Source organism: Dipodomys spectabilis, unplaced genomic scaffold (assembly GCF_019054845.1).
Source record: "Dipodomys spectabilis isolate Male_0828 unplaced genomic scaffold, ASM1905484v1 ptg000054l, whole genome shotgun sequence".
NCBI lineage: Eukaryota > Metazoa > Chordata > Mammalia > Rodentia > Heteromyidae > Dipodomys > Dipodomys spectabilis.
This window is the reverse complement of record NW_024870731.1, coordinates 1,484,667-1,507,950: the sequence shown is the minus strand read 5'-3', so window position 1 is coordinate 1,507,950 and position 23,284 is coordinate 1,484,667. Positions and strand designations below refer to the sequence as shown.

The 23,284-nt window shown below is 39.8% G+C and overlaps 1 protein-coding gene and 1 long non-coding RNA gene across 8 annotated transcripts in view; one reads left to right on the top strand and one right to left on the bottom strand.

Moving 5' to 3' along the window:
- Nucleotides 1-23,284, bottom strand: part of LOC122108079 — a 168,312-nt gene that overhangs the window by 11,693 nt on the left and 133,335 nt on the right. The gene's annotated exons all lie outside the window — the stretch shown is intronic.
- The window catches only part of LOC122108058 (coiled-coil domain-containing protein 66-like), a 36,794-nt gene that overhangs the window by 5,285 nt on the left and 8,225 nt on the right, over nucleotides 1-23,284 (top strand). For 4 of the 7 annotated variants that reach the window (XM_042680026.1, XM_042680031.1, XM_042680027.1 and 1 more), the window contains 8 exons: nucleotides 8,352-8,799; nucleotides 11,334-11,499; nucleotides 11,672-11,775; nucleotides 16,932-17,053; nucleotides 20,138-20,257; nucleotides 20,594-20,844; nucleotides 21,249-21,333; nucleotides 22,623-22,784. In XM_042680026.1, coding sequence (XP_042535960.1) covers nucleotides 8,352-8,799; nucleotides 11,334-11,499; nucleotides 11,672-11,775; nucleotides 16,932-17,053; nucleotides 20,138-20,257; nucleotides 20,594-20,844; nucleotides 21,249-21,333; nucleotides 22,623-22,784 — 1,458 coding nt within the window. Of the gene's footprint in view, nucleotides 1-8,351; nucleotides 8,800-11,333; nucleotides 11,500-11,671; nucleotides 11,776-16,931; nucleotides 17,054-17,801; nucleotides 17,898-20,137; nucleotides 20,258-20,593; nucleotides 20,845-21,248; nucleotides 21,334-22,622; nucleotides 22,785-23,284 lie in introns of all 7 variants that reach the window. The other 3 variants (XM_042680033.1, XM_042680030.1, XM_042680029.1) reach the window with 3 other exon arrangements.

The following is a 23,284-nucleotide window of genomic DNA, read 5'->3' as shown; positions in this document are numbered from 1 at the left end:
ATGGGGCTTGAACTCTGGGACCTGGGCGCTGTCCCTCAGCCCTTTAGCTCAAGGCTAGCACTCTACCAGTGGAGCCACAGCACCACTTTCAGTTTTCTGGTGGTTAATTGAAGATAAGAGTCTCATGGACTTTCCTGCCCAGGTTGGCTTTGAACTGTGATCCTCAGATCTTACCCTCCTGAGTAGCTAGGATACAGGCATGAGCCACCGATGCCTGGCTCAAAATAACAACTTCTAAAGCTGTAACATTCAGATAGTCTCAAAAATTAGTTGAAATAAGAAACATTCAAAAAAATTTTGGAGAGTGGAGTGTAGTCAGAATTTGCAGTGCATATCCTATGAAACTATGAAAATTGAAGGAAAGTGAGGATGGAAGGGAAAAGGGAGAATGATTGATGAAAGGGAAGATATTGATCAAGATGCGTTATACCTATAAACTGGTGTGATGAATGTAACCTCTTTGTACAGCTACTTAAATTTCAAAAAAAAAGGTGGGTGTTTTTGGCCAATTTTGATGGCTGTCTCCTGTAGTCCTAGGTGCTTGGAAGGCTGAGAGACAGGAGAATCACCTGAGCCTAGGAGTTAAAGACCAGTCTCAATCACATAGTTAGACTTGTCTCAAAAAAGAAAGAAAACCTTTTTCATGAATATTTCTACATAAGAGAATTGTGATATTCTAAAGGGAGTATATATTAGTGCAAAGTAGCACATTTTACATTTGAAATTCTTTTCTTTGATTCCTCTGCAGGAAGTTAGACAGTTTTAAATACTTTGAACAGTATAATATTAAAAATATTGGTAGAATTCAAACTCAGCAAAAGAACATTTAAAAATGTTCCATGAGGGGGTGGGAAAGTGGCTCAGTGATAGAGCGCTTGCCTTGCATGCTTGAGGCCCTGGGCTCGATTCCTCAGCATCACATACGCAGGGAAAAAAAAGCCGGAAGTGGTGCTGTGGCTCAAGTGGTAGAGCATTAGCCTTGAGCTGAAGAGCTGAGGGACAGCGCCCAGGCCCAGAGTTCAGGTTCCACAACCGGACCCCGAAAAAAAAAAGTTCCCTGAAATGTTTTGAAACATAAAGGCCTTATTCAATAAGTTAAAATGGGCTACGTTGCTTTTCATTGTTTAGTACCGGGAACATAATTGCTTTGTGTGTATGTATTTGTGCTGGCCCTGTGCTTGAACTCAGGGTCTAGGGTTGTCCATAAGCTTTTTGCTCAAGGCTAACATTCTATTGCCTGAACCACTCATTGTTCCTCTTCTGCATTTTTGGTAGTTAATGGCAGTTAAGAATCTCATGGACTTTCCTGACTGGGCAGGCTTAGAACCATGATCCTTAAATTTCAGCCTCCTGAGCAGGTAGGATTATAGGCATGAGCTATTGGTGCCAGTGGTAACTAAATCTTGGTATGATAGTTCATCAGTTTTTATAGCCTCCCTTCATTGTTCCTCTAATTTTAAGTGACCACATGCCAGATTATTGCCTTTTATTTTTTTAATAAATATTTGTAGCACACTCGGTATGTGGCAGAAATTCTAGTGAAATTAGAACTGCAGTTGGTAAACTAAAAAGTACTTACTGTCATTATGAACGTACAGTGTGAATATGAGAATCCATTTTGTCTTTGTTATTTTTTAGAGAAAACTAAACAAAACACAAGCAGAAAGTCCTTGTTTTCTATAAGTAGAGTTATTATTGGCCAGCTAAATAACTACACATAAGTAGAAAAGAGTAAGTTCTGTACCAGAGCTACTAAAAAGAACACATTGGAAAGAGCAGCTCCTTCTGGTTTGGAAACACCTAGTACATGCTACATAAATATGGTGAAATTTTAATTAGTGTTTAACAGATGAAGGATATACTTAGAGAAGTCTATAAGCTTAGAGAAAGTAGTAAGCAAAACATTGAGCTATAAAATAAGTTATAAAATAAGCTGAATGTGGAGAATAGTGTGTATGTCTGAGAAATTTAGGATATAAAGCCTGGGGGAGTTACAGTCATGAGGCGTTTCAGTGTATGCTCAAGGACTTTGAACTAATTCACTTGTAGGGAGCCATTAAAGGATATATATTTATTTTTTTTATTTTTTGGCCAGTCATGGGGCTTCAGGTCTGGGTCTGGGCGCTGTCCCTCAGCTCTTCAGCTCAAGGTTAGTGCTCTACCACTTGCACTACAGCACCACTTCTGGTTTTCTTAGTGGTTTACTGGAGATAAGAGGTGCAGTGATTGGAGGCTAACTAAGGTGGTAGAGTCCAGATGCTTAAGCCATATGCAGTCTATTCAAAACGGTGAAAAGGGGCTGGGAAGGTGGCCCAGTGGTAGAGCGCTTGCCTTGCATGCATGAGGCCCTGGGTTCCATTCCTCAGCACCACATAAGCAAAAAGAAAAAAGCCGGAAATGGCGCTGTGGTTCAAGTGGTAGAAGTACTTACTAGCCTTGAGCTGAAGAGCTGAGGGACAGCGTCCGGGCCCAGAGTTCAGGCCCCACGACCGGACCCAAAAAAAAGAAAATTAAAAAACGAACAAAAAATGGTGAAAAGCCCTGGGTCCAGGGTCCCAATCAAACTAGGCATGGCCACTTGTCCCTATATGCCAAATAAAGAGATATGGCTAAAATGGCAGGTGGGGGGTGGGGGGGGGTGGGGGTGGGGCCGGGAACTAGACGCATAGCTCATTTGGTAGAGTGCTGAGCATTAGCCAATGAGCAGAAATATCAGGTACTGAATTTTAGTCCTGGTCTTGGACAAATAAAGACACATGATGGAGGAGCCATAGGAGATAGAGTACTTCAGTACATTGTCAGCCATCTGTGGGATATATGTATTAGGGGATATATACATTTGCCTGAGGTTAAATAAAGAATTGTGTGTAGTTAAAAACAGTTCTGTAGCTGGGTGCTGGTGGCTCACTCCTGTAATCATAGCTACTCAGGAGGCTGAGATCTGAGCATCACAGTTCAAAACCAGCCCAGACAGAAAAGTCTATGAGGCTCTTAACTCCAATAAACTACTCAGAAAAAGTTGGAAGTTGTGCTTTGTTTAAGTGGTAGAGCACAAAGACAGAGACAGCACCCAGGCCCTAAATTCAAGTCCCAGGACTGGCCAAAACACACACACACAAAGAAAAAAACCACACAAAAAAAGCCCAGTTTCATGTCATAGATGTATTCACAGGTAGTAACAGACATGGTCTTTGACAGTACTTTGTCTCTGGTGAAGCTTGTTACTCTGAGTCAATGGGGCCTGGCAGGTGGTCCAGTCCTTTCTGTATTCCAAGATGGCTACAAGTGACTACAGAAGAAAATGGCTCAGGACAAAGAACATAGAAACAAAATAGAGGTGCCTAGGGTGCCTTACTTTATCTTGCTACCAGCCAATTTGTGAATCCAAGTAAGGAGTAAATACTTCCAGGCCAAAAAGCACTATTTACATGCTGATCATTTGCTTGATCCAAGAATTGATTTTTTTTTTAAAAAAAATCTAGAATGACTTGTTAGTGTCTAAAAATTGGAAAATTTCATGTAAAGTTTGGCTTTTGAAAATTTTTTCTTGAAATATTGAATGATCTTAACTAGGCTATGTTCCTGTTTTGACAACTATGCTATATGCCTATTTAGCAGTGTAAGGTAGTGGCTTTGAGTGGAGATAGTTTCCTTTAAATGGGAAAACTGACTCCTTTACATGGGAAAACGGACTTTTGTTCATCTCAGTTCCCATCTGGTCAATTCATAGCAGATATTTGAGTGTTTCATCCCTTGTTTAGACAAATAGTTACATAAAAATAGTTGCAGGCATGGAAGAGTAAAAAGATATTTTAGATTGAGATATTCATATTATCAAAAAGCTAAAACCAGTGAGGTACTATTCTTTTTTTTTTTTTTTTTTTTGGTCAGTCGTGGGGCTTGAACTCAGGGCCTGAGCACTGTCCCTCAGCTCTTCAGCTCAAGGCTAGTGCTCCATCCCTTGAGCTACAGTGCCACTTCTGGTTTTCTGGTGGTTTTTATTGGAGATAAGAGTTTCACAGACTTTCCTCCCCGGGCTGGCTTTGAGCCTCATCCTCAGATCTCAGCCTCCTGAGTAGCTAGGATTATAGGCTTGAGCCACCAGCACCCAGCTTTAATGATTCAGTTTTATAATCCTAGCTACTCAGGAGCTTGAGAGCTGAGAATCAGATTCAAAGCTAGCCTAGGCAATTACCCAGCAACAGCAACTAAAAAAACAGAACAACAAGAACAAGATGAGAAAAAGGGCTGGGGGGTGTAGCACAAGTGGTAGAGTGCCAGCCATGAATGAAAAAACTGAGATCAAGAGACCCTGAAATCAAGCTCTGTTAACAAAACAACAAACAACTTGTATCCATCTTGGAATACAGGAAGGACTGAACCACCTGCCAGGCCCCATTGACTCAGAGTAACAAGCTGCACCTGAGACAAAGTACTGCCAAACACCACCTCTGGGGGCTGGGAAGGTGGCTCAGTGGTAGAGTGCTTGCCTTGCATGCATGAAGCCCTGGGTTCGATTCCTCAGCACCACATAAGCAGAAAAAGCCGGAAGTGGCGCTGTGACTCAAGTGGTAGAGTGCTAGCCTTGAGCTGAAGAGCAGAGGGACAGTGCCCAGGCCCAGAGTTTAGGCCCCATGACTGGACCCCCCCCCCCCCAAGAAAAAAAGAGAGAGACCACCTCTGTTCCTACCTTATAGCTGATGCTTTGGGTATATCTTAGAAAGGATGAATTGTAATTGGCAAATTGGTTATATGTTAGAGTTTCTTGAAGCAAATTTGGAAATGGTAAATCAGATGAAAACTTTGAGGGCATATAACCTACTCTTTGACCCCAAAGTTCTTCTCTTAACCATTTGGGATGGGAGATGGTACAAGCACTGAACCTAGGGCTAGTTCTCAGGCAAGTTCTCTACCCTTTTCTCTCCCTCTTCCCTTTTGCTCTTTCCACCTCCTCCTCATCTCCCTAGCCCTTGTTTAGTCACTTATATCCTCAACACTTTTTAAATAGGGGCAAAAACACTAAAAGCAGTAGTTAATGTAAGTTAAAAGAAGTGATAATTGAATTATTTTAGTTGAGTTTACAGAAATGTACAAAGGATTAAATGGAAGACATGAAATAGGTAAGCTATAATCTAGTAGTGGTCATCAAAACCTGATGACCTAAGGTTTGTCCTTACGTTAAGATGAGAAAGGCATTGGGAATCAGTATATAATCAATATTTCTTAATAAGATAAAGACCCCCTTGAAGAATGAAGGTGTAAGATGACTTTATGGTTAGTATGGTTTCCTATAGAAAGGGAATATTTTAGAAAAGAGAGCTACTTTGAGAGCAAGAGATAAAGAATTGAATATCTTACATGTTGTAAGTAATGAGGAGACACTGGAATAAACAAAGTAGACAAAAATCTGCCCTGTGGAGTTTGTATTAGGAAGCTGTCAGTGGCAGACACTAAACTTAATAAATATTAAAGGAGCTCTGACAAGAAATGGAAGGGAAGAAGTGTGATCACTTTAAGGCCTTAGCAGCACTAGAAATAGTTGTTGCTAGAAAAGGGGGGAAGCTATGTAGAACAGGTGATTAAATTAGCCCTCGCTGAGTATGAGATACTTGAGCAGATTGGGAGGAGGTAAGGGAATGACTTGTATTAAATCTGGAGGAAAGACATCGTAGGAGCAGGGATTGACTTTTGCTAAAACCATGTTGAGTTAAAAAAACAACCAAGTACTAGAAGCTGAGACATAGAAAAACCAAGATAGATGTGAACAAAAGGGGCAAAGCAGCAGGGAGAAAGCAGATACAGATCATTAGGGCTTTTTAGATCGTCATGAGTTTAACTTTGCCTCTAAGTAAGATACAAACCATTAGAGGCTTTTGAAGACAGAGCATGATCTGACATGTAGTATGGTAATCACTGTGGCTTCTGTGTTGAAAATAAATTGACAAGCAAGAGTAGAAGCAGGATACCAGTTATTAGAACATTTTGTAGTAATTCAGGTGAGAGTGAAATATGTTGGAATAGAGGAGTAACAAGAGATGTGTGGGGTGGCAAGACTCAGGATATGTTTTAAAGATATTGTTAAACTGTTTGATGACAAATTAACTGTGGTATATAAGAAAGGAGTCAAGGTGCTGGGAAGGTAGCTCAGTGGTAGAGCGCTTGCCTTGCATGCATGAGGCCCTGGGTTCAATTCCTCAGCACCACATAAACAGAAAAACTAGAAGTAGCGCTGTGGCTCAATTGGTAGAGTGCTAGCCTTGAGCTGAAGAGCTGAGGGACAATGTCCAGACCCGAGTTCAGGCCCCATGACCGACCAAAAAAAAAAAAAAAAAAACGAGAGAGAGAGGAGTCAAGTATAACTGCTTTTAAAACTTTTGGCATGAAAAACAGAAGATGTGTTTCAATGTGGAAAGAGTAATCAGCTGTGTCAGATGTCGGTTTGGGTCAGTAAAATGAAGATTTGAGAATTCGTTACTAGAAGTAGTAAAGTAGAAGTTGTTAGTAACTGTTAGTTGAAATGGGCTTTTAGGAGATGAAAAGACAAGTGGAATCAAGACTTTTTTTTGGGTGGGGGGGGCAGTGGTTGGTCATGGGGCTTGAACTCTGGGACTGAGCGCTGTCCCTCAGCTCGTCAGCTCAAGGCTAGCGCTCTATACCACTTGAGCTACAGCAACACTTTCAGTTTTCAGGTGGTTTATTGGAGTTAAGAGTTTCATGAGGGGCTGGGAAGGTAGCTCAGTGGTAGAGCGCTTGCCTTGCATGCATGAGACCCTGGGTTCGATTCCTCAGCACCACATAAGCAAAAAGAAAAAAGCCGGAAGTGGCGCTGTGGCTCAAGTGGTATGGTGCTAGCCTTCAGCTGAAATGCTAAGGGACAGCACCCAGGCCCAGAGTTCAGGCCCCACGACTGGACCCCCCCCCCCCAAAAAAAAAAGAGTTTCACGAACTTTCCTGCCCAGACTGACTATAAACTTCGATCCTCAGATCTCGGCCCCCTGAGTAGTTAGAATTACAGACGTGAGCCGCAAGCACCCAGTGGAATCAAGAATTTTTTAAGATGGGCTGGGCGCTGGTGGCTCACGCCTGTAATCCTAGCTACTCAGGATGCTGAGATCTGAGGATCACGGTTCAAAGCCATCCCAGGCAGGAAAGTCTGTGAGACTCTTATCTCCAGTAAACCACTCAAAAACCAGAAGTGGCAAACCAAAAGTGGTGCTGTGGCTCAAGCGGTAGAGCGCTTGCCTTGAGCTGCAGAGCTTAGGGACAGCACCCAGGCGTAGAGTTCAAGCCCCACGACTGACAAAAAAAATAAAAAGAATTTATTTATTTTTTTGCCAGTCATGGGGCCTGAACTCTGGGCCTGGGCAGTGTCCCTCAGCTCTTCAGCTCAAGGCTAGTGCTCTACCACTTGAGCCACAGCCTCACTTCCAGCTTTTTCTGCTTATGTGGTGCTGAGGAGTCGAACCCAGGGCCTCATGCATGCAAGGCAAGCACTCTACCACTGAGCCACTTTCCCAGTCCCCCAAAAAAGAATTTTTTAAGATGGTAAAATAATACCATGTTTGTATTGAAACAGTTGTGATCAACTGCAAAAATAATTTGATTTGGGGGCAGCAAAAAATTGCTAGAGATCCTTAAGAATAAGGACTGGGTGAATAACAAGAGTTCTTATATTAAAGTTTCCAGCTCAGAGTAGGCATGAGAGAAAAAGTGTTCGGGGTTTTGGGGAAAAGGAGGTTAAATAATTACTAAAAGAGCAAGAAAGTAATTGGACTTCGGAAATATATGACAGGTAGAGGTTAGAACTCATTTGATGTTCTTGGTTATAAGTTTAAGTGAAACCAGTTAGCATGGCTATTTTTCTCTGCGGGTAAAGTTACAGACTTGTAAAGTTGTCTTGCCAGGGATGGGATTTGCTAAATATTTGTGACAGAAAACAGAGCAAAAAATGGAAAAATAAGGTTTAAGATTGTTAAGAAGGGAAATGGGAGCCAGAGAAATGTAGTATCAACAGATTACACACCCTAGTCCAGATGAAGATTGTTGGAATTGGGATATGGCAGGAAGTGAGTTGGAAAAAAATTAGATGATAGTCTTTCAATAATTGAAATTGAGGTTATGGACAAGTTACAGTTGTGGGTAGTTACAACGTCAAGATAAGAGAAAATCGTTAGGGTGTAGTACACGTCTTAATCACAGCACTCTAAAGGCAGAGGTAAAGTATTAGGAGTTCTAGGCCAGCTTGGGCTGCATAATGAGACCCTGTCTCAAACAACAATGACAACCACAAAAGTTTATTTTTCCACGACAGCAGTACATGAAAAAAATAAACAGTATTTTTTTTTTAACAGATGGGAAATAAGAGCAAGATTACAAAATGTCCTTTAAGAACAAAGCACACTGGACACCTTCTAAAGTCAACACAAAATTCTTATATTGGGAGTGAAAAACTTTTGCAAAAGAAGACAGTTGGTTCAGAAACTTCACAGTCCAAAAGTGAAAAGAATAGAATGACAGTTACACCCACTAAGGATTTATATAAGCAGTATGAAGATAAAGACTGTCTTCATATCCAAACAGAAGTATCATCTTTAACCCCTAATATAAAGAAGACTCGAAACACCATAAATCCATCTTTAGTAATTAAAGAGAAGCCTCATAAAAAACACAACATAACTGAAAACATGAGTAGCAGTTTGGTGTGTCTAACACAAGACCAACTACAACAGATTTTGATGAATATAAACCAAGGAAATGGATCTGTTTCTCTGACTAACAGTGAAAATGATGAGAAAACAAGTAAGATTTTTCTGTTTTGTTGAATATTTTTTCAGTATGTACTTTAGATTTTCTGATTGATTGGCTTTTATATAACTGCCTCTTTGGTTTCAATTTAACGTCTTTAAAAATTATCAAAAATAAAATAAAAATGATCTGTTATCTAAAATTTCTTTTGTAGTTATGCCATAGTTTAGATTAGTGCTCAAAATATCCTTAAGAAAACTAGTTTCTGTGTACTCCATTAAATATGTTAATACTAGCGGGGTGCTAGTGATTCACCCCTGTAATCCTAGGTATTCAAGAAGCTGAAATCTGAGGATCATGGTTTGAAGCCAGCTGGGGAAGGAAAGTGTGAGATTCTTATGTCCATTAAACTCAGAAAAAGCCAGAAGTGGTGCTGTGGCTCAAGGGGTAGACTGCTAGCCTTGAGCAAAAAAAACTTAAGGACAGCACTGGGCCCAAATCCTCAGGACGGGCATGCGCACACAGACACACATGCAAAGATGTTAATACAGAAAATTGTACATATTTTAGAATTTAGGAGACTTAACTTGTAAGGTAATTATATAAAACAGTGTTTTGTTTTTTAAAATGGTATTTCAAATGAAAAGGAGACTTCCCTTGTACTTCAGTTGCTGACAGACATTGCTCCTCTGTCCCTGTACATGTTCTGCCTTCAATTCATATTAAGGTCTGCCTTTAATCCTTTAGCCAATGTCAGGTACAGTTACATAAATCATAGTGTGTCATAAACTTTGTTTGACAATGTCAGGGCCCTGCCTTTTTTTTGGGGGGGGGGGGGCGGTGTCCAGTCGTGGGGCCTGAACTCTGGGCCTGGGCACTGTCCCTCAGCTCTTCAGCTCAAGGCTAGCACTCTACCACTTGAGCCACAGCGCCACTTCCGGCTTTTTTTTTTTTTTTTCTGCTTATGTGGTGCTGACGAATGGAACCCAGGGCCTCATGCATGCAAGGCAAGCGCTCTACCACTGAGCCACCTTCCCAGCCCCAGGGCCCTGTCTTGTGTTTACAATACTTCTAATATTATCTCTGATCTAAGGAATTGTAAATATGAAAATAATGGAGAAATATCATTATATTTTTATTAGGCAATAGCAGAAAATATCAATTTGGCGGTCTCTTTAGGCCTCCCAACTAGCTTGAGGGTCAGGTACCTGCTATACATTTCCAACTTGTTGACAATGTAGTCATTAGTCTATTTTAATTCATATTTTTCGGTTAAAATAAGGGAACTTGATTTTGTTCTTCAGCTTAGATTGCTAGCTCAAACAACAAAAATAACAACTTGACATAATGAGAAAGAATATTAACAGTTAAAGCACATTTTATCTAATCATGATAGGATCTTTTTTGGGGATGGGGGAGTCGGGGCATGGGGCTTGAACTCTGGGCCTGGGCACTGTCCCTGAGCTCTTCAGCTCAAGGCTATTGCTCTACCACTTGAGCCACAGCACGACTTCTGGTTTTCTGGTGGTTAATTGGAGATAAGAATCTCACAGACTTACCTGCCTGGGCCAGCTTTAAACTGTGATCCTCAGATCTCAGCCTCCTGAGTAGCTCGGATTACAGGCATGAGCCACTGGCATCTGGCTTGATAAGAGGATCTTGTATTTACTGTGCTTTCTCTTTTTGAGGAGCTAGAACAGTTCTGGGGCTAGCATATGAGCCCTTGACAAAATATTTGATGTAGCTAGTATAAGTAGGTAGGCCAGAGATAATGGTTCATGGAAAAGGTGTTCTTTTTTTCAAGTTGTGGTGATTGAACTCTGGGCCTGGACACTGTCCCTCAGCTCTTCAGCTCAGGGCTAGCACTCTACCACTTGAGCCACAGCACTACTTCTAGTTTTTTCTGCTTATGTGGTGCTGAGGAACTGAACCCAATGCCTCATGCATGCAAGGCAAGCGCTCCACCACTGAGCCACCTTCTCAGCCCTCAGGGAAAGGTTTTCTTTGTCAGTCATGGGCTTGACCCCAGGTCCTGGATATTGTCCCTGAACCTTTTTTTTCTTTTTCCTCAAGGCTAGCACTCTACCACTTAGAGCCATAGTTCTACTTCCAGTTTTTAGGTGGTTAATTGGAGATGAGAGCCTCATGGCCTTTCCTGTCCCGGCTGGCTTCAAACCACAGTCCTCAGATCTCAGCCTCCTGAATAATGAGGATTTCAGGTGTGAGCCACCAACACCCACTCATGGAAAAGTTTTTCTCTGATTTCACTGGTAGATTTTTAAATAGAATATAATCAAGATATTGAGCTTTTACTAAGCTATTTAAGTTAATTCCCTTTTAGGTTGTGACATACAATTTGTGAAAGTATGCTTAGCAAGAGTTGTATGGCTCTGGCCATGAGCAGCCACTTTGTATATAGATCCAGTTCCCCTCTTTTTTGGGCAGAAACTCAAGTCAAGGATGATTTTGAGAGTTAATATGTAAGATGTCTTTAAGCTGTATAGAAGTATGGCAGGGTAAGGAATTATAATAAATACAATTTAGTGTTAATTTAAAAATACACATTTCCACCCCCACCCCCTCCCCAGGTCAGGACAGTCTACATTTAAAAAATATTCTGAATGAGCCAGAGGATGAGAACATCATGGGCTTACTACAAAAAAAAGAGGCTGTTTTATCCACCCTAGATGAAAATAAATCTCTCTTCAATAAAAATCAGGAAGCAACTGAACAATATGAGCAGAAAACTGTCATGTATGTAACTCATACTTGTATTTCTGGGATCATCTTGGGAATATGGTTTTGCTATATGTGAAATACTCTAAAGATCTTGCTACTTAAAAGCTTATTAATATTTATGGAATTAGCCATATAAATACATAGTGTTAAGGTTTCTGTTTCCTTTTGTGTGTGTGTTTTACCTTAGAAAAAATAAATGGCAACCAGCTGACATATTTAGTACTCTGGGAGAAAGGGAACGTGATAAAAGTTTGTTGGAAGCAAAAAGAGCCCAGTGGCGGAAAGAGCTAGGTAGGTAATTTTTTTTTTAATTTAATTTTATTTTATTTGTGAACATACTGTACAGAGGGGTTACAATTACATGGGCAGGATAATGCGTACATTTCTTACCAAGCATTGCAGCCTCCTCCTTAAGTAGGTAATTTTTGTACCTTATGTTATAGTTTTGTTGGTGTGTGAAACATAGAAGATGAGTCATTATCTTTTATGTATTATTAAAAGTCTTGTTTTTGTTATATTAGATACCTGTATACATCTGTAAGTGCATAAAGAGCTTTGTGATTTCACATTACTTTGTGTCTTTTTATTTGATACGTTGTGATATCCCTGAGCCCTTGTTGCTGAAGCAAATTTATCATTTTTTTTTTTATAGTACTGTGGTTTTGTACTTAGGTCCCTGAACTTCTTTAGGTACACTACCATTTGAACTATGCCCTTAAAAGTATCCTCTTTCCTATTTTTCCGTTACAGAAATGCTTTGGGTTTAAGAATAACTTCAGTTTAAAAATAATTCAGCTCGGTGCTGGTGGCTCACACCTGTAATCCTAGCTACCCAGAAGGCTGAGATCTGAGCATTGCAGTTCAAAGCCAGACTGGGCAGAAAAGTCCCAGAAGTTTTTTTTGTTTTTTGTCTGTTGTAGGGCTTGAACTCTGTCCCAGGCACTGTCCCTGAGCTCTTCAGCTCAAGGCAAGCACTTTACCACTTGAGTCACAGCACCACTTGTGGTTCTCTGGTGGTTTATTGGAGATAAGAGTCTCACAGACTTTCCTGCCTGGGCTGGCTTGGAATCACTATCCTCAGATCTCATCCTCCTGAATAACTAGGATTATAGGCGTGAGCCACCAGTGCCCAGCTCCTGAGAGACTTTTATCTCCAATAAACTACTCAAAAGCCAGAACTGATGCTGTGGCTCAAGTGGCAATCACAAAAAGGCACAGGGACAGCGCCCAAACCCTGAGTTCAAACCCCAGGACCAGCAAAAAAATAGTAATAATTATTGAGCACTGCTGTCTCATATCTGTAATCTAGCTATTTAGGAGGCTGATATCTGAGTATCCTATTTCAAAGCCAGCTCAGCCAGAAATCTCTTGACTAAAAAAAAGTAGGTATGGCTCAAATTGTAAAGTGCCATCAATGAGGGATAAAGCCAAGCAGGAGTGGGAGGCCCTGAGGTTAAGCCCAGTACCAATACCAGGAAAAAAAAAATCAACAGCTGAGTGCAGTGGCATATGCCTATCATCACAGCAGCAAGGGAGGCTGAGAATGGGAAGATCTGTTTTTGGTCAGCTGAGACAGAAATGGTAGTGAGACTCCATTGTAGTGGAAAGAAACTGGGTGTAATGGTGAGGCATCTATCATCTATGACAGGAAGCCTATATAGATGGATCATAGTCCAAGCAGGAAGAAAGACTGACTCACCCATCTCAAAAGTAACTAGTCAGAAAAGGGCTTGAGTCAGGCTTAGTGTTGAGTTCTAGCATAGCAAGCCCTGAGTTCAGACACAAGTATGACCATAAATACATTAAACAAATTTAAAAATAAACACAGTTCTAGTTTTTTGTTTTTTTTTAAAAGATCAATATGAAGCCCAGCGGTAGTGGATCCAGGTTCAAAGCCATCCTGTGCAGAGAGATCCATGTGATTCTTAACCAGCAAAAAGCCTGAAGTGCAAGTGTGGCTCAAGTGGTAAAGTCCCAATCTTGAGTGAAAAAGCTGAGAGAGAAAGCAAGACCCAAGGCCTAAGACTAAGCTCCAGCACTGGCAAAAAAGAAAAAGAAAAAGCTATAGACAAGGGAATGAATTCATTTTGGAAGTTAAGATAACACAGCAATGAAGAATTTGTATTTATGTTAGTCTGATCTGTGTTGCTATCACAGTATTAGCCTTAATTTTTGTTTTGTTTCATTTCTTTGGCAGTACTGCTTTTGAATTCAGGGCCTCGTGCTGAGAGGCAGGCACTGTACCACTAGAGCCACACACATCTATTTTGCTGTACTTATTTCTCAATATACTTGTGCTTTTGCCAGGAACCAGCCTTGGGCCCTAATCATCCTGCATATTTCTTATACAGCTAGGATTACAGGTGTATATCACCAGACATGGCTCATCTATTGAAATTGGGATCTAAATAACATTTTTCCCTAGTTGGCTTTCAACCTCAATACTCCTGATCTTTATGTCACAAGTAATGAGGATTACTGATATATGCCATCACGCTCAACCTATTTTCTTTTAATGCATTTAACTTAACAATATGCAATGCCAAATTACTCAAATAATACAGAGCTACATGCCCAGATCTCTCCCCCTTTACAGTATTTTGTGGGTTTCATTATGCTATCTCCATGTTTGTGTGTATAATGCACTTCAATCTTCATCCCCTAGCTACCATCTTCTCCTCTACCTATTCTTCCCACTAATCCTCCCCCATCTCAAACAGTCTTCCTTTTATACTCATGTTCCATGATCATGATTATCATTATCAACATCATCGGAGTTCATGTGTGGCTGAACAAATGTGATTCTTGGCTTTTTAAACTTGGTTTATCTTGCCAAACATGATGATCTGTGGTTCCAGCCATTTTTCTGTACACCACATAATTTCATTCTTCTTTATGGCTAAATAATATTTCATGCTTAAGACTAGCCCTCTACTACTTGAGCCACAGCTCCACTTTTTTGCTGGTTAATTGGAGATGGGAGTTTCATGGACTTTCCTGCCTGGGCTGGCTTCACACTGCTATCCTTAGAACTCTGCCTCCTGAATAGCTAGGATTACAGGCACCACCAGCACCTACCTTATTTTTTGTGATTGGAATGGAATGGAATCTGTGTAGTTTTGATTTGCATTTCTTTCTTCTTTCTTCCTTTCCTTCCTTCCTTCCTTCCTTCCTTCCTTCCTTCCTTCCTTCCTTCCTTCCTTCCTTCCTTCCTTTCTATCTCTCTCTCTCTCTCTCTTTCTTTCTTAAACTCTTAAACTCTGGGCCTGAGTGCTGTCCCTCATCTCTTCAGCTAAGGCTAGCAGTGTTTTCTCTGTGTTTTCTGATGTAGTTTTGGTGTTTCAGGTCTTATGTAAAATCTTTGATTTATTTTGCACTGACTATTGTGTAGGATGAGATGGGGGTCTAGTTTTCAGTCTTAAGCATATAGACAACCAGTTTTCCCAACACTATTTGTTGAAGAGGTTGTCCTTTTTACAATGTGTATTTTTGGCCCCTTTGTCAAAACTCAGATGGGTGGACCTGTGTGGTTTCATTTCTGGGTCTACTATTCCTTTTTTCTTTGTGTTATTTTTGTTACTATGGCTTGGTAAAGTAATTTACACTTTAGTATTGTGATACCTTTAGGATTGCACTTTTGCTCTGGATTCTTTTTGTTATTTGAGGTCTTTCATGTTTCCAGATGGATTTTTCTTTTTCTTTTTTTTTGAAGGGGGGTCTGGTCTTGGGCCTTAACTCTGGACCTGGGCACTGTCGCTCAGCTCTTCAGCTCAAGGCTAGTGCTCTACCACTTGAGCCATAGCGCCACTTCCAGCTTTTTTCTTTTTGCTTATGTGGTGTTGGGGAATTGAACCCAGGGCCTCATGCATGCAAGGCAAGCGCTCTACCACTGAGCAACCTTCCCAGCCCCTATTTTTCTATTTTTATAAAGAATGATATTGGGATTTTCATGGGAATTACATTGAATCTATAGATTGCTTTCTGTAATATTACCATTTTCCACAATGGCAATTCTCTCAATCAATGAGCATGGGAAATTCTATCTTCTGGCATCTTCTTTGTTTTCTAAAAGGTTTTATAGTTTTCACTATAGAGGTCTTTTACTTCCTTAGCTAAGTTTATTTCTAGGGTTGTTTATGTTCTGAGGGTATCGTAAATAAAATTGTCTTCCTGATTTCTTTCCTAGTCTTGTTTATTACTGTTTTGGCATGTCACTTTTTTTTTTTTTTATCCTGCTACATTGCCAAAAATGATTTTATTAGATTCAAATGGTTTTTTTTTTTTCTGGAAATACTAAGGTTTGAACTCTAGTTCAGGGGCTGTGCTGCTGAGCCATATATCTAGCCCTATTTTTCCCTGGTTATATATTCTTACTTTCTTGATGAGATTGGGATTTGAACTCAGAGCCTCATACTTGACAGGCTGGTGAGATAGCAGTGAATCATGTTACCAGCCCTGTTTCTCATGAGTTATTTTTAGCATCAGGTTTTGCCTCCCACCTAGGCAGTTCCCTGAACTATGATCCACATACTCTATTGACTTTGTGTCTTTGTTGGGATCACAGGATGTATACCACCACATCCAGCTTCCTGTGTATCACAAATTTTTCTGTACAGGCTGGCCAGGCACTATAATCCTTCCAGTCTCAGCCTCCCATGTGTCTTGGGTTAATAGGTATGTGCCAGTGTGCCCAGATATGTTGAGGAGTCTTGTAAACATTTTTGCCCTGTTGGCCTTCAGCTGTAGTCCTCTTGCTCCCAGCTTCTCAAGTAGCTAGGACTATAGGCATGAGCCACCAGCATCCAGCTCACATTGGCTATTTTTGAAGTAGGTCTTACTTCCTACTTGGTCACCTGCCTAGACCACGACCTGCGTGTTTTACACTTCACAAAGTGGTTGACATGATAACTGTATACCACCATATCCAGGTTCTTCCATTGAAGAGGGAGTCTTTGACTCTTCTAAACCACAATCCTCTGATGTACCTAGGATGAGAGGCGTATACCTCATCACCTAGCTAATTGTTGACAAGAACTCTTGTGAACTTCTTTCTACTCAGACTGGCCTTGAACCTCAGTCTTGCTGATCTCAGCCCCTGAGATAGCTAGGATTATAGGCATGAGCCACCTGTGCCTGGCTTTAGAGGAAATGATGTTTAGAAGTATGATGGGTTTGTTATAGATAGCCTTTATTATGTTAAGGTACATTCCTTTCTACTTCAGAGCTTTTTAATTATTAAATGGTGTTAAATTTTGTAGAAGTTTTTTTTGTATCTTTTAAAAACACAAAGCAATTTTCTCTCAATTCTGTTTAAATACTGTATTACATTGAAATCAATTTTTATGAACTCAGTTGGCAATCTGCATTCTTTAAGGTCATGATTTGTTTACATGATTCTTTCTTTACAGTCTTTGTATATTATTTTTAAAAAAGGACATTATTTATAGATGAACAGGTTGCCTTAAAGAAGAAAGAAAAAGAAGCTTCTGAAAAATGGAATAATCCTTGGAAAAAATCTGAGAATGATAAAATAATGTTGGAAAAACTTCAAATTCTTAACCAGTCTAGGGTAAGAGTTTTGATTATGTCTTAACACAATACATGTTAGCATAAGACACCTTAATTAAGTTTTTGTTTTTTGGGAGTGTGTGTGTGTGTGCGTGTGTGCGTGCGTGCGTGCGTGCGTGCGTGCGTGCGTGCGTGTGTGTGTGCGTGTGTGTGTGTGTGTGTTATTACCGGAGCTTGAACTCAGGTCCTGGGTTCTGAGGCTCAAGGCTGGTGCTTTATCAGTGAGGCACAGCTCAAGTAGCTAGGATTATAAGCATGAGCCACTAGCACTTGTCTTAACTTTGTGTAATTTTTATAATAGTTGAGTTTAATTATGAACTAAACTAGTTTGGAGGCTCAACCTCATTTAGGCTCCTATAAATATAGGAGGTATTTTTAAATGCCACAGAAATTGGACACTAATCCTGTGATACCTATGAACCACAAAACCCTGTTTCCATGTCAACATAAATGTGCCCTTATGTGTTTTGTTTTGTATTTAGTTTATTTTTGTGTGACAGTACTAGGGATTGTAAACAGCAGGCCATGCCCATGAACACCTAGGATATGTTCAAAGTGCCTTTGTTTCCTTCCTTCCTTCCTTCCTTCCATTCCTTCCTTCCTTCCTTCCTTCCTTCCTTCCTTCCTTCCTTCCTTTCTTTCTTTCTGTCTTTCTCTCTCTCTCTTTCTTTCCTTTCTTTTCCTTCTTTCTTTTCCTTTCTTCTTTTCTCTCCCTCCCTTCCTCCCTGCCTTCTTTCCTTCCTTTCTTGACTTCTGCTGACTCTTCAAATGTTTTGTCACAGTCTCCTTGTCAGGTTACAATGGCTGATGGATATTTACTACTTACAGATAGCCAGGTTTTAGAGGTTAAGTCCCAGTGTCAATATTTAAACCCTTTATTACTTATTTCTATGTAACCTATTTGCCTTTAAGGAGTCTCTTTGATTTTTAATTACCAAATTATTTATTTATTTATTTTGGTTGGTCATGGGACCTGAACTCTGGGCCCGGGCACTGTCCCTCAGCTCTTCAGCTGTCAATTAGTGCTCTACCACTTGAACCTCAGCCCCACTTCCGGCTTTTTCTGCTTATGTGGTGCTCAAGAATCGAACCCAGGGCCTCATGCATGCAAGGCAAGCACTCTACCACTGAGCCACCTTCCCAGCCCCATTAATTACCAATTAATTTTTGCTGAATGTATTATATAGCTTCTTATAAAAGAAGTTTTAGACCTTTTTTTTGGGGGGGGGGTCTAGTCGTGGGCCTGAACGCTGGGCTAGGGCACTGTCAATCAGCTGTTCAGCTCAAGACTGGCACTCTACCACTTGAGCCACAGCGCCACTTCCGGCTTTTCTTTTTCTTTTTGCTTATATGGTGCTGAGGAATCGAACCCAGGGCCTCGAGCATGCAAGGCAAGCGCTCTACCACTGAGCCACCTTCCCAGCCCTCCTCGACCATTTTTTAACTTGCATAATCCCTTCTTGTGAACATTTATATTACCCAGTGAAAATAATAGTGTAAACTAAAGAAGTGATTCTGGTGGTGAAACTTTTCAGCCCCATGGCCACTTAGCTAGGAGGGATTCCATAAGATATTCTATTCTTTACCATGTAGGGCTGACTGGTTCTTAATCATTTTTATAGTATGTTAAAAATTTATGTTAACAAAAAAGAAGATAAAATGTAAATTGTATTTTTCTACCATCTCTAAAGCACTTTTACGTATTGTTAAAAGGAATAAATTAGTCTCACAAAAAATCTACAGAAAAAGTCTACAGATCTTGGTGGTATTTCTGGTACTGGGTTTGAACTCTCGACTTTGAGCTCTCATTTGTCTTTTTTAGTCACAGCTGGTTCTCTATCATTTGAGCCACACTTCTACTTCAGTTCTTTGTTGGTTAATTAGAGATTAGAGTCTTGCAGATTTGTCAGCTTTCTGAGTATTAGAATTAAAGGCATGAAGCCAGGCACCGGTTGCTCACGCCTGTAATCCTAGCTACTCAGGAGGCTGAGATCTGAGGATCACGGTTCAAAGCCAGCCCAGGCAGGAAAGTCTGTGAGACTCTTATCTCCAATAAACCACTAGAAAACTGGAAGTGGCTCTGTGCCTCAAGCAGTAGAGAGCTCACCTTGAGCTGAAGAGTGCAGGGACAGCACCCAAGCCCAGAGTTCAAGCCCCACGACCAACCAAAAAAAAAAAAGAATTAAAGGCATGAGTAACCAGTGCCTGACAGTATGTCATTTATTAATGATTAATTTGAATGGCTTTATAGGTCATGCTTTATCTGGGGGTGAACCATACCATGATTGTTAATAAGAGGTTAGCTAGGTACTGGTGGATTATACTTGGAATCAATCCTAGCTTTTCAGGAGGCTAATATCTGAGAAGCCAGCCCTACACAGACCAATCTTGGTTCTTTATCTCCAGTTAACCAGCAGAAAACCAGAAGTGGCTTAAGTGATAGAGCACAAGCCTTGAATGGAAAAGCTAAGGGTCAATGCAAGAGAAAGAGCACAGTGTCTGAGTACTTTATTAAAAAAATTGAATCCGGCACTAAAATCCCAATTCAGAACCTCACATCAAATGCCTTTTACTAAATTTTTGCGTATGTATGCTGGCACTGGGGCTTAATTTCAGAGCCTGTGTGCTGGTAGCTTTTTCACTCAAGGCTAGCACTTCTATCACTTGAACCACACCTCTGTTTTTGTCTTGTTAGTGATTAACTGCCGGTGGTAAGAATCTCTTGGACTTTACTGCCCGTGCTGGTTATGAACTGTGATCATTAGATCTCAGCCTCCAGAGCAGCTAGGATTATAGATGTGAGTCACTGGCATCCAGCTAAACTGCTTTAAGTAGAGAAATAAATGACAATTTTCTTTTCTGGCAGTAGGAGTATATATATTAGTATGTTTAAAATGTTTCCAAGGATGAGAATGTACCTATCAATAATATAATTGAGTTCTTTTTTTGACATACTGCTTCTCCTAGAGATAAATTCCTTTTTTGTGTTAAATTTGTCTGAATAACTTTGGCAAGATTTCTAATTATAAAGTAGTTAGAAAAAAGAGAATTGAACTTTATGGGTAGTTTGATGATTGCTGTTTAGGAAACTGTGCTGCTGGAACATCCTTTCAGTGCTGTGAGACAAGAACAGAGAATATGGACTGAAGATTTAAATAAAAAAACACAAGATGACTGGCAAAAGAAAACAGAGGAAAATTCAAAGGTAACCTAAGGAGACTTTATAGCTAAAGAAAAAAAATTCAAGACTTTAACATATAAACTTCAAAGTATTCTGAAACTGCCTATTAAGACAAAGTACTCCACATTTGCCCATAAAAACTTACTGTTTTTTAAGTTTTTAGAATTTCCCAAATGTTTAAATTCTTCAGTTTTTCCAAGCTATGTATCCAAATATATGAGGAATCAAACCAGTATAATCTTGTGTTTATGAGGCTTTATTAGCTCAGTGGTAACTTTTAGAAATCATATTGATTTGTAAATTTGGGATTTTTCATTGGAATAATTGGAAAAATTCTTAGTTCTTATTTCTCACCATCAGAGTCAGGAACATGACAGATGGGCAATGAATTTTGATTCATTAAAGAATCATCCTGGTTCTCAGTCTCGGCTGTCCTCTCAGTTCACACCAAAACACCCGGAGTACTTCTGTGTCTCCCCTGACACTCGGGATCTGGCTGATATCAGCAGTGAATATACTCTTACTCCTGGAAGTCAGATTGAATCTTCAGAGGAAGAGCATATAGTAAAACCTGTTAGCGATGTGGCTGTGGCAAACAGTCAGAAAACAAAGTAAGTTCATTCTTTAGTATTTATTGATTTCAGAAAGTGTGTTTTGGGGACTGGGAAGTTGGCTCAGTGGTAGAGTGCTTGCCTTGCATGCATGCATGAGGCTCTGGGTTCTATTCCTCAGCACCACATAAGCAGGAAAAAAAAAAAGAGCCGGAAGTGGCACTGTGCCTCAAGTGGTAGAATGCTAGCCTTGAGCTGAAGAGCTGAGGGACAGTGCCCAGGCCCAGAGTTCAAGCTCCACAACCGACAAAAAAAAAAAGTGTGTTTAATAGTAGTATGTCTAATTGGTTTTATATTAGTATTTTTGTGTGAAATAGAAATGATTGATATATCTCAAGCAGAAATGGTTTATTTTGTTGAGCCTACCTTATTGTTTTAAACAGCTAATTTATATATATTGTCAGCTTTCTCCGTTCTATGACTGCTCTCTTGGACCCAGCACAGATTGAGGAAAGGAACAGGCGGCGACAAAAACAGCTAGAACATCAGGTATTACATTGTAAAAAGTTTTTGCCTTAGTAATGGTCAACATCTACATACACTTAAGTAAATGGAAATTATAATTTTGGTATAAGCTTATATGCAAAGGTCCTGTTCCATTCTATGCTAAAGCTAATTCCTATCCACACTGCATTGTTAGTATTCCTACCATTACTCTCCAATAGCCTTTAACTTGTAAGTTCTGTATATGAATTTGTACTGTCTTTAGGTTAGTATTGGTTATTTTTTTCATCAGTTTATTTCCCAAGAGTTCTGTTTAGGCTGATAATTCTTAAGAGGGAACAATATGGGGATTGACATACAATTTTGTTGAAGAACTTTAGCAGATATTAAGATGTTAAAACTCCTAATTTAGTTTAATATTAAAGGGACTTAATAATCTTTTGTGGTAGTTCTTTTTTTATATCCCCAGTCTTTTTTTTCCTAAGCTCCTAACTCATGGGCTCAGATCATCTTCCCATCTCAATCTCCTGAATGGCTGGGACTAGAGACCAGGTAGTAGGTGTTCAACACTCTACTAAACTGCATAATTCTTTAAGCACTTTAATGCATGAATAATTTGGTAGAGTTAGTTTGGAACATCTAGTTGGACATGGTGGCTCATGCTTGCAATCCTAGCTATTTTGGAGGCTTAGATCAAAAGGATCACATTTCAAAGCCAGCCTAGGCCAAAGACAAATCAGGTTGTGAAATTCCATCTCAGTGGAAGAGGCTGAGCATGGTGATGTGCACTTGTCATCCTAGTTATTGTGGGAAGCATAAAGTAGTAAGACAATCATGGTAAGACCCTGTCTCAAAATAACCAGGACAAAAAAAGGTCTGCAGCCATGGCTCAGTAGAGTACCTGCCAAGCAAATCACAAAGCCCTCAATTCAAAGACAGTACCACCTATTTAAAAAAAAAATTAGAGGCTCTGTTATTTATCAAGCAGTCTTTAAAGTATTGAGATTATTTTTTCAGTTGCTTTTCTTTTTTCCCCCTTGTGCTTGGGATCAAGTCTAGAGTTTATTGTGTATGATAGGTAAGTGCTCTATGACTGAGCCATACCCTAAGTTTCATTCACTTATTTTTCTATCCGTTCTTCTAATGGCCATGGTGGAATTGAAGGGGAAAAACAACAACAAAAAAAAAAGCAATGTAGCGTTTCACTGGACAAATAAACCAAATGAATTACAATTTTGTCATTTTAAGTACTGATAAAACAGATCTATTTTCATCACCAAAGCAAATGCTCCTCTGATTTTTGTGACAATGATTTCTGAATTATTTATGACTAGAAAGCAATCACTGAGCAGGTAGAAGAAAAGCGCAGAAAAAAACAACTAGAAGAAGAACAAAGAAGGAAGGAAGAACAAGAAGAAGAGCAACGCTTATCACGGGAACGAGAAAAGATGCAGAAACAGTATGAAGAGGATATCCTTAAGCAAAAACAAAAGGAAGTGGGTATTTACATTTAACTGTTAGCATTTTAGAATTAATAGTATATGTTTTCAGAGGAATAATAACTTTGAAGTTACTGACACTTGATTTCAGGACCTCTTGCTTTCTTGGCTTTTTCCCTTAAGTCTGGCACTCTACCTCTTAAGCCACACCTCTATTTCCAGCTTTTTGCTGGTTAATTGGAGAGGAGTCTTTTTTCCCCAGGCTGGCTTTGAACCAGGATGCTAAGATTTCAGCTTTTTCAGTAGGTAGGATTACAGGCATGAGCCACATCCAGCACTTCAAGTTGTATTTTGAAGTGGTAAAATACAAGTGGAGGCATTAAAATTTTGAATAAAAAATTGGGAAAATAAGAGAGACTCTTAAAAATGTTTTATTTTTTCACATGATAAAGTTCTCAAAAGCTGTATTGACTGGCCTTTGTGCAAATGGAGGAGGTCAAGATGAATTATAGCATAATGCTAGTCATCCATATATGTGATTGTTATCTCCTACATAT